This window comes from Mauremys mutica, chromosome 1 (assembly GCF_020497125.1).
Source record: "Mauremys mutica isolate MM-2020 ecotype Southern chromosome 1, ASM2049712v1, whole genome shotgun sequence".
NCBI classification, from domain to species: Eukaryota; Metazoa; Chordata; order Testudines; family Geoemydidae; genus Mauremys; species Mauremys mutica.
In genome coordinates, this window is record NC_059072.1 from 367,509,962 (window position 1) to 367,521,473 (window position 11,512).

General features: G+C 46.6%; 1 protein-coding gene across 1 annotated transcript; it reads left to right on the forward strand.

Moving 5' to 3' along the window:
• Positions 1-1,014: 1,014 nt before the first annotated feature.
• LOC123365419 (olfactory receptor 52E4-like) lies at positions 1,015-1,962 on the forward strand. The gene has a single exon (XM_045008250.1). It carries the CDS (start codon positions 1,015-1,017, stop codon positions 1,960-1,962), a length of 948 nt encoding a protein of 315 aa, XP_044864185.1.
• The last annotated feature ends 9,550 nt before the right edge of the window (positions 1,963-11,512 follow it).

The following is an 11,512-nucleotide window of genomic DNA, read 5'->3' on the forward strand; positions in this document are numbered from 1 at the left end:
CAATCATGAGTTTTCTGCTATCTAATGAACTGTTATCAAAGAATCACTGATTTTCATTCATTTTTTTTGTCTACCTTTTTAATCTCAGTCCATTTTGCTGACAATTTTCCTCAGCTTTGGGGAATTATTCCTCTTGGAGCACTAAGTGTCTATAGATAGTACTGGTTGAGAACTGTCCATTTGCATGTAAATCAGTTTCATTTTTTATTTTCTTCTCCTGTATCATATGCTCCCTTCTTTACCTCTGGTGTAAACAAAAGAGTCCCAGACTTTTATATATGTTTGCATATAAGAGCCTCCCCCATTCTCAGAGCCTGTCTTGGAAATCCCTTTTATATATGTTATATCCTTAGTAGAGACTGGGTGACCAAAACACATATCCTGAACATGTTATTCTCCATCCCACATCTTAGAGATCTGAACATAGCTTTTGTTTTGTCCACTGCTGCGATTGAGCAGGTGTTTCTCTTGAACTCCTATCAGTGGGGCCCAGGTCTTTTCCCTGAGGTATGTTCTAGTTGGGATTTTTCTCCCAGCACAAATCTTCCCAAAAGTCTGGTTTTTTCACTCTGTTTTTGAGCAACTGGATGAATGGGGAACGCCCTAGAGTGAATGTCTGGCTCTAATTTCATTAAGGAACAATGATGGATAATCACTATACACACTTGGGTTTCCTGCTGGTGCCTCTTAAGGTTCCCCCACCACAACGTGTAGGAATTATTAACACAGGAGCACCACAAAATATGGAATTGGATTTATTAGGTTCATTGTTTTTTTCTCTGTTTAATGAAAATGTAATTTTTCAGTGTGTGAAGAGTGATCAATCTGCTTCTCCCATGAGAACAGCCTAGAGTATTGCATGCAATGTCTCATATTAACGTTGTCTCTCCATTCAGGCATTTCTACTACAACCATCACCCAAGACCCTGAGAACTCACAGAAAGTCAGGGGAACGTACGGTACAAGCAGGAGACACCCTTATGCCTCAGAGTTGGACACCTTCTCCTGTACTCCATGTCAGATTCCAGCACAACCAACTTCACCAACCCCTCCACCTTCATCCTGCTGGGCATTCCTGGCCTGCAGGCAGCCCATATCTGGATCTCCATCCCCTTCTGCACCATGTATGCCATAGCCATCTTGGGGAACTTCACCATCCTGTTCATCGTGAAGAGGGAGCCAAGCCTCCATGAGCCCATGTTCTATTTCCTCTGCATGCTGGCTGTCACCGACCTGCTCATTTCCACATCCACCATGCCCAAAATGCTGAGCATCTTCTGGTTCAATTCCAGGGAGATCAGTTTCAGTGCCTGCTTCACCCAAATGTACTTTGTTCACTCCTTCTCGGCAATGGAGTCTGGGATCCTCGTGGCCATGGCTTTCGATCGCTACGTGGCCATCTGCCATCCCCTGAGACATTCCACCATCCTGACAAACTCTGTTGTGGCCAAGATAGGCCTGGCCTTGGTGCTGCGCAGTGGTATACTCACTTTGCCCTATCCCTTCCTGGCAAGGCAGTTGCCATATTGCAGAACCAACATCATCCCCCACTTCTATTGTCGGCATGTAGCTGTGGTGAACCTGGCCTGTGCTGACATCCGAATTAGTAGTTACTACGGCCTGTTTAATCTTTTCTCTGTGATCGGAATTGATGTGTTTTTTATTGTTGTGTCCTATACTCAGATCCTCCAGGCCATCTTCCGCCTGCCCACGAAGGATGCCCGGCTCAAAACTTTTGGGACCTGCATCTCTCATCTTTGTGCCATCTTAGCTTTGTACACCCCAGATTTTTTCTCCTCTCTCACGCAGCGGTTTGGCCACAATGTGCCACTGCATATACGCATTCTCTTTGCCAGTGTTTACCTGGTGGTGCCCCCCATGCTACACCCCATCATCTACGGGGCGAGGACCCAACAGATCCGGGGCAGGCTGCTCCAGCTCTTTACTCATAAAGAGACCTAAATGTTTTCTCCTGGTGGTGTGGCTCTCAGATTGAGCTCTGTGCAGAGCTGGCTGGTGCATGGTGCTGGGTTCTCTTCCCTGAATCACTCACTGGTCAGACAGAGACATTAAACCCAACCCTGTCTTTACTGTGCTGTGTCAATGTGATGAACTGGGGAGTCAGTCTATGTACACTACACTGGGTTGCCACCTTTCTAATTGCTGGTAGCTGGATACCTAAAATTGCAATCTTGCCCCATCTCTTCTGTTAACCCTCGACCTCGCTGTGTGTCTTCTCCCCAATGCCCTGCCCCGTCACTTGCTCCTGTCTTCCCCTCCCCTTGTCAGCTGCGACCCAGTCATCTCTAAAACCAATGTGTTCTCACATGTTATGGCAAGTCATTTAAGGTCACTGGTTAGTGTTAAAATTGTAATTTTTATTCTTACTTTGTTACTCCCTGTGGAGAGGGAAACCCCATCAGGACTCCTGGGATCTATCTCAGCTCTAGGAGGTGGGTGGGGTATACCGTGCTACAGCAGGAGGCAGAGACATCTGAGGTCTAAATAAGAAGATCAGAATGGCCATACTGGGTAAAACCAATGGTCCATGTAGCCCAGTAGCCTGTTTCCTAACAATGCCCTGTGCCAGGTGCTTCAGATGGAATGAACAGAACATGGCAATCAGCCTGTGATTCATGTGGAGCAGGGGAAGGGGAGCAGAGGGGGGACAGAAGCCCTACTCATTTTTGTCCCCATACCGCTGCCGCCCAGGAGTTGTCTCATTTCCCCTGTCCTTGGAGGAACCTCAGGGGGTGGTTTTTTTCCTCCTGTCCCTGACACTTTAGGGGATATTCTCTTCCCTCCATCTCCCTTTACCTTTCAGGAGATAGAGATGGGTTGTGCAGCACCATTGGTATAGTCAACGCACCAATGGTCTGCTCTCTTTGCCCATCTCCATGGGCTACAGGGTCGTAACAGGGGCCCAGCCTGAGGATCATCATGGATCCACTACCACGTCCCCCACTGTGCTGCGGGATGAGCTTCACCTTTTTCTGGTGGACACATGGTTTCAAGGGTAAGGTGAAGCTCCCTCTCCAGTGTTGTCCTCTTGGCCATGAGGGCTGTTTTGGAGTAGAAGGGAAACAGAGTTCGGACATCTTGGTCTACCTGTGGGCCCACAACTTCTGTAATAAGACTTTCAGGTTCATCAGTGAATGTTGCAAGGCCGGTTGGGGATCCTCCTGCCTGCAAGGATCCTCCTCAGCCCTCAGAATGAAGCTAACCATCTTTTCAAAATTGAACACCAGAGGCTCTAGGGTTGATCTCCACATTTGCCAGGTGCTCTCTTTCCTTGTAGGGTATTCTGTGGTTTGCCTGCAGGAAACCCACATGGATCCAGCCGCCGAGACTAGTTTAAAAAATAACTAGAATAGTGGGGATATACCCCTCTCCTAGAACTGGAAGGGACCCTGAAGGGTCATTGAGTCCAGCCCCATGGTGTCACTAGCAGGACCAAGTACTGATTTTGCACCAGATCCCTAAGTAGCCCCCTCAAGGACTGAACTCCCACCCCTAGGTTTAGCAGGCCAGTGCTCAAATCACTGAGCTATCCCTCCCCCCTAAGATGGTGTCTGGAGTGGGGGGACGGGTAATATTTTAGACACCTCATCACTAATTCAGCTGGGGTGGCCACCCTGTTCTCCCCCAACCTACAGCCTGAGATGCTGGCAGTTGCCGAGGTTGTCCCAGGTTGCCTGCTGCACCTCCAGGCCAGTGTGGAGGGGCTGACAGTGAATATGTTCAATGTCTACCCCCTGAATGCAGACCCAGAGTGGGTGTGTTTTTATCAACAGCTGTCTGCCATCCTCGGCACCTTGGATCCCTACTAGTGCCTGGTCCTGAGTGAGGAGTTTAATACCATCCTGAAGGACCAGACTCACTCAGGGATCGAGAGCAGCCAGGCCACTGCAGGCATCCTCAGAGAGATTGTCAATCATCACTCCCTGGTGGACGTCTGGCACAACCAACACCCGAATGAAAATTCCACCTTTACCTATGTCCAGGTGGAGATTGATTAGTTGTGCCACTCCTGGTTGGACCTCATGTATCTATTTTGTTTCCACCTTGCCTGGGCCCATTCCTCCAGCATTCAGCTGACCCCGTTCCCGGCCCACCATTTAGTGGTCATGATGGCCTCTTTCTTCTCGCACCTCACCTTGGACTCTTCATGCTTCAGACGCCCCTGCACATACTCAAGGAGGTGGGGGCCACCTTAGTGCCTACCACTGGGATTTTCCTTGAAGGGGTCTACAAGAGGGTGCTTCCCATCCACCCCTCCCCCCAGGACTGCTGGAATTCTTGATTGGGCTCCTGTCCCATGAGTCCCCCCGACACTGTCCTTTTCATAATCTTAGCGGGCTGCACACCCTGCATCTGGTTCAAAGAGTAACAGCTCAGCCATGGATTTGCTGGGTGACCTTGTCACTGGGTGACCAGAGTCACTTCCACACTCTGAACCACAACCTCTACATGCATTAAATGAAGATTATTATTTATTATTTCTTGTGTGCTGCTACCAAAAGGCCCTAATCAGGGCTGTAGAATCACACACTGCACTGATTTGATACCCTGCAGCACATAACTGGGCTCTATGCATTATGTAGAATTCCAGCCATCATGTAGTCCCTGGTAAACAAGCAAGACAAGGCTGAAGACTGAGTTGTGTGGAAACCTGTTTTTGTGGATGTAATTTTTAGCAGTTGCTTTAATAACTTCCTCCTGTTTAAGAAGGACTGTAACTTCATGGTTCACTACACACAAATAGACTCATTGCATCTAATACAACTCAAAGCAGTGTTAGCATATAACCCAAATAAATCTGTTAGTATTTAAGGTGCCACTGGACTCCTCGTTGTTTTTGTGGATACAGACTAACACGGCTCCCCCTTATACTTGACATATAAGCCTGTTTGTCAGCCTGAGATAGAAATTTGGGTATGACCTTTTGATACTTTTATATCTTATTTTAATATGTGTAAACAAAGGAGAAAAACACCTTGTGCTACAAAGCTAGAGAATCCACACTGTAGGGCGTTCCCCATTCACAGGGTTGCTCAAAATCTGAGAGTGTAAGAAAACTAAAGTTTCGGCATGGCACATGCGAGGGGGAAGACTCCCAACTAGAACACACATCAGGGAAAAGAACTGGGTGTCATTGATAGCAGCTCCACAGATACACCTGTTCATTCGCAGCACTGCCCAAAACAAAGACAGTGTCCGGATGCCTAAGCAATGGGATGGAGAATACCTGCTCTGGACATGCGCTCAGTTTTGGACACCCAGTATCTATAAATGATGTAGCAGATAAAAATGGGATTTCCGAGACAGGTTGTGAGAATGGGGGAGGTTGCCATTAACGGACAGACTGAAGAGTCTGGAACTGTTTAGTTTAGAGAAGAGACAAAGAAGAAGGCCTATGATAGAGGAGAAAAAAAGAATAGAATTGAACTGATTACATTCAAATGGACAAACAAAAAACATTTCCCAACCAATAATATCTGTAGAGATTGAAAGCTACAGAAGGGGTAATTCCTTAAAGCTGAAGCAAATGATCAGGAAAATTGTTTGAGGGGAAACATTTAGAGAGAAAAATGGGAATGAAACTTGGGAGTTCTTGAAGAAGAGTTTAATATACATCTAAATGGCCATGATTCCACAATCAAGAAAGCGGAGAGCTTTGGCTAAAAAACGGGTTCAGTGGCAAAGGGAAGGCCGCAATAAGATGTGAGGAGATGGGGGAAAGCAATATAGAATGCATGAGGGTGAGGGGAAATAGCCAGTAATACAAATTGGAAGTTATGAAAATTGATAAGGGGCGTTAAAAACATCAGGGAAAATGCATGCTTGTTAGGGCTAAGGATCAGAAAAAATGACGTTATTAAAAAGAAAAAGAACTAAAGAAATTCTATGAAAGATTCAGACCAAAATCTAAAGGGCACATTCAACTTATTAATGTGGCAGAAAAAGTAAAAAGGTTCAAGAAATAGTTTTTGCAGGGGGCTGCTTTGGTTGGACACGAACCCTGTCTGGTAAAGTGCAAAGAGTAAATGCTGACTGGCAAGCCGCTAGCAGAAGGCGCATAACAGGAAGCCCCGTAACCACAGCCTGTTAAAAGGCTGAATGCTCAAGTCTGCCTGGTAAGAGCTGGCAGACCCAAGCACGGAAAGTCCCTTGATGCACACACACCTGCAAAAGTTCAAATCCAAGTGCTCAGAAACTATCCCCATTAGGCAAAAATTTCAGGACAAGAATAAATAATAAACAGAGGCAGGGAATTTGTCAGGGTAATTAAAGAACATTTATTGGGCCAAGACTTAGATCGGTTTGGCCCACCTGGGTAGGGGGAGGACTAATGCTTACAATAAAGGGGTAACACAAGTAAACATCTGGGCTCACTCCTCAGGGAGGAGGGGAACGGGTAATACAGCTTGCAAGCTTGTAGCAACTCTGATGCAATAAACAATGGTACCTAGACTGAAAAGTCCAGCCTACAAATGGATCCTTCCCTTTTTCTCAATTCTACCCAGGACAGTTTTGTTCTCATTTGGAGAGAAGCAGTATGAGGTGCTCACATCATCTGAAGTAATGAAATACGTTACAGTCCATTAGCACTCAAGGAGGGTGTTTAACAGTATCTATAGTAGAACCTTATAGTTACGAACATCAGAGATACTTACTGACCGATCAACCACACATTTCATTTGGAACCAGAAGTACAAAGTCAGGCAGCAGCAGACTGAGAAAAAAATACAAACAAGTACTGAGTTAAACGTAAAATATAAAAATACTGAATGGAAAGTTAAAAATAAACATTTGACAAGGTTAGGGAAAAAAGGAAAAGCTGGATTATAGGAAAAAGAAAGGCTAGGAATATAATTAATTCTTGCCAACAATGGAGTTTATGGAAACCTGGTATTGCCAAATGAACTTCTTTTCATCCTTTAATTTGAGTACACATTTGGTTGCTCAAGGGAACCACGGAGATTCAATAGACTTTGATTTCTAGAAGTTATTTGTTTCATAGGGGAAAATATTGTGATAAAAAATAAACACTCTACAACATCAATAGATCACATGTAAAATGGACTAAAAACTTTTTAACTGATGGATCTCACAAAGCAGTTGCCAATGGGACATTGGTCAGAGAAAGGAGATGTATCCACTAGGATTCTACACGGATCAGTGTTAGGCTGGATGCTATTCAATATTTTAATCAATGATCTGGGAGTAAGTAGAAAATCACTGCAGCTAAAATTCATGATGAGTCAAAGACTGGCAGAGTGTTTCCCATGAGGAGGACAGTGCAAGTGTAAGGATTCATTTGGAGTGTTTGTTCAGCTGGCCCCATACATACAATATGTTGTAATACAGTCAAATGCAAAGTTGTTCTCTAGAAAAGGGAAATGCAGGTCCAACCCAAAGACTAGGGAACTGCATTGTGGAACGCAGGGACACTGGAAAGGATTTTGGGGTCACTGTGGACACCATGAGCTCCCAGTGCGATGCTGTGCCAAAAAAAGGACTGATGTGATATTTGGATGCCTGACCAACCTGCTGCTTTCCGTGATGAGATAACTGCCTCTGTACATATGGCAAAAACAGTGCATTGGATGAATGGATTATAAGGTGGATAGAAGGCTGACTAAATCGTTGGTTTCAACTGGTAGTGATCAATGGCTAGATGTCTAATTGGTAGCTGTTATCGATCTGAGTGCACCACTGGTCAGTACTGGGGCCGGTTTTGTTCAACATCTTCATTAATGATCTGGATGATGCAATGAACTGCACCCACAGCAAGTTCATGGATGACACTAAGCTGTGGGGAAAGGTAGGGAGGGTAGGGATAGGGTCCAGAGTCACCTAGTTAAATTTGAGGTTTAGGGCAAAAAGAAATCTGAGGCGTTTCAAGAAGGACAAGTGCAGAGTCCTGCACTTAGGAAGGACGAATCCCATGCACTGCTACAGTTCTGCAGAAAAGGACCTGGGGATGACAGTGGATGAGAAGCTGGATATGAGTCAGCAGTGTGCCCTTGTTGTCAACCGGCTGCCCCCAAGGATATAACAGTCAAGAAGACTAATGGCATATTGGACTGTATAAGTAGGAGCCTTGCCAGCAGATTGAGGTGAGGACACATCCGGAGTTTTGCATCCATTTTTGGGCCCCCCACTACAGGAAGTATGTGGAGAAACTGGAGAGTGTCCAGCAGAGAGCAACAAAAATGATTGGGGTCTGGGGTACATAGACTCATAGGAGATTAGGGTTGGAAGGGACCTCAGGAGGTCGTCTAGACCAACCCTCTGTTCAAAGCAGGACCAACACCAACTAAATCATCCCAGCCAGGGCTTTGACAATCTGGGTCTTAAAAACTCTAAAGATGGAGATTCCACCACTTCCCTAGGTAACCCATTCCAGTGCTTCACCACCCTCCTAGTGAAATAATGACTAATGAGGAGACATTGAAGGAACTGGGCTTATTTAATATTCAGAAGAGAAGAGTGAGGGGGTGGATTTGATAGCAGCCTTCAACTACCTGAAGGGGGGTTCCAGAGAGGATGGAACAAGGAGACAGAACAAGGAGCAATGGTCTCAAGTTGCAGTGAGAAGTTAAGGTTGGATATTAGGAAACACTATTTCACTAGGAGGGTGGTGAAACACTGGAATGAGTTATCTGGGGAGGTGGTGGAATCTCAAGCTGTATATGTTTTTAAAGCGCGGCTTGACAAAGCCCTGGCTGGGATGGTTTAGTCTTTATTGCATTAAGTGACAGGAAGCATAGCCCAGAAAAGCAAGAGGCACTGCTAGTCAATGCATCATATGGAGCAATCACAGACTCCTAGTAGCACTCCCGTGCAAGACATGAAACATTATTGCTTTTGGCAATGAATTGCTGCCTCAAGGCATCTCTGATCCTCACGGCCCTGCACTGCTCCCTCTAATAGCACTGATCTCTGGCTGTTGAAATTCAGCCTCCAGGCACTGAGCATCTGCTATCTACACCTGAGTGAAGCTTTCACCCTTCCCTTCACAAATATTATGCAGGGTACAGCATGCGGGATGTTGTCATTGGTCAGATCCAGCTTCCCATACAGACTTCACCAGCGGGCCTTTAAAACAGCCAAAAGCACACGCAACAGTCATTCTACTCTGGTGCAACTTTTTGTTGCGCTGCTCCTTGCTGCTGTCAAGGCTCCCCGTGTATGGCTTCATGAGCCATGGCATTAAAGGGTAGGCAGAGTCTCCCAGGGTCACAATGGGCATTTCAACTTCCCCTACGGTGATCCTCTTGTCCAGGAAAAAAGGCTCGGCCTGCAGCTTCCTGAACAGGCCTTTGTTCTGAAAGATTTGTGTATCATGCTCCTTTCTGGAATAGCCTGCGTTAATGTCCATTAAACGCCCACCATAATCCACAAACTCCTGGAGAACCACTGAGAAACACCCCTTCCTATTACTGTACTCAGAGGCTAGGTGGTGCGGTGTCAGAATTGGAATATACGTGCCATCTATCGCCTCTCCACAGCTAGGGAACCCATCTGTGCAAAGCCATCCACAGTGTCACACACGTTGCCCAGAGTCACATTTTTTTTCTGACCAGGATGTGATTAATGGCCCTGCAAACTCCAGCGGTTGTCTTACCCACTCCAAATTGGTTAGCAACTGATCGGTAGCTGCCTGGAGAAGCCAGCTTGCACAGTGCAATCGCCATGCGCTTCTCCATCATCAGAGCAGCTCTCATTCTCATGTCCTTGAGCCACAGGGTGGGGGCGAGCTCATCACACACTCCCATGCAAGTGCCTTTTCTCATACAAAAGTTCTGCAGACAATTCTCATCATCCCATACTTACATGATGACATGATCCCACCACTCAGTGCTTGTTTCCTGAGCCCCAAAATGGCATTCCACTGCAGTCAGCATGTCCGAGCATGCCACAAACGAGCTTGTGTTGTCTCTGCTACACATGTCAACACTTTCTTCGGACTCCTCATCCTCACTTTGTCGCTTAAGGAGTAGCTGGACTGCCATTCGTGCCACGTTAGTGAGACCCATCAGCATATTCATCAACAGTTTGGGATCTGTTCCCGCAGACTGTAATGTTGAAAAGAGCGTGCAGTACCAATACTGTTGAAAGATGGCACCAAATGTGGATGGAAGGGTAAGGAGTGCTGGGGAGTGAACCGATGCACGACGGGGCATAGGGACAGGACCCAGGTTGCCCCATGTCCCCCTGTCCCCTTCCCACAAACCTCAGCAGCTGAAGTGGAAGAGGGTCTCTGTGGGATACCTGCCCAGAGTGCACCATGCCAAATGCCGCTGCAAGTGCTGCAAGTGCCGCCAGAGTGGCGTGCCATTGCGCTGGCAGCTGACAGTGTGAACGCACAGCAGCGCGATCCCTGCAGCGCTCTCTGAGAGGGGGTTCACTCCCGGATCATTACATCTGCGAGTGTGGATGTAGCCTAAGTCTGTTCCCCTGAAGCAACCCCAGTGACTGTGATGTGTTGGCAGGTTTCTGAGGGGCAGCGGAAGTGGAGTCAGGGAGTTCACACCTCACAGAAGCAGAAGCTCATAAACAGCAGGTACTTGTGAAAAACTCAGATTCACCTTGACAGGATGGCAATGGCTAAAGACTCCCTCTGCCAGCCTTTCCTCTGCATCCCTCCCAATGAACAGTCCCTGAAAGAGCGGGAGTCCATTTCCCTCGTGGTGTGACTGAGAGACCATGGTTACAGGAAGGAAGTCAGGACTCCTGGGTTCTGTCTGCAATCCTGTCTATCATTCTCTGTGTGACCTCGGCCAGCCCATATCGCCCAGTGCCTCAGTTTACCTATCTGTATACTGGGGATATTTTCATAATGACTTTCCTTTGCTAACTATTTTGAAGATCCTTCAATGATGTGTGCTGCACAGTATGATGATACTGAGATTTATTGATCTCTGATGCCATAGGGAAAGCCCCATATGTCTGTAGAAAGTGCTTATGTCTCCCCTCTGTCATCTTTCTTCAGATCAGCCTGCCTCCTGTCTACCTGTCCATCCTGGGCATTTGCAGGGTCCCAGAACCTATGGACATCTAGGCATTATTCCTTATTTTCTTCTAATCAGCTATGTTTTATAAATATACACAAATACACAAAACAGCCAATTCCTCTCTGACTCAACACAGAGCCCAGGAGTTCTCATCTCCCTTTGGGAAGGTCCCTTAATTACTGTTTACTTCTAAAGCTGGATAATTAGCACAGAAGAGGAGAGATGCTTTTCTGCAGCCTGTTTACATTCAGATGCTCTCTTCTCCTTTAAAGGCTGAACAAACCCCACTGGGAATACACAGAGCTATATTAGAAACTGTGCACACCCCTGTGTCGGCTCTTAGCATGGGATGCTGCTGCAGAGAGAGGTGTGGGTCACGGATACCTGAGGGGGATTCCCAGGGAGGACACTTCCATCTCGTAATTCACAGGTACCCATCTCTTGCTGAGGAGCTCACCAGATCGACAAACCCTGTGTAACGTGGATGT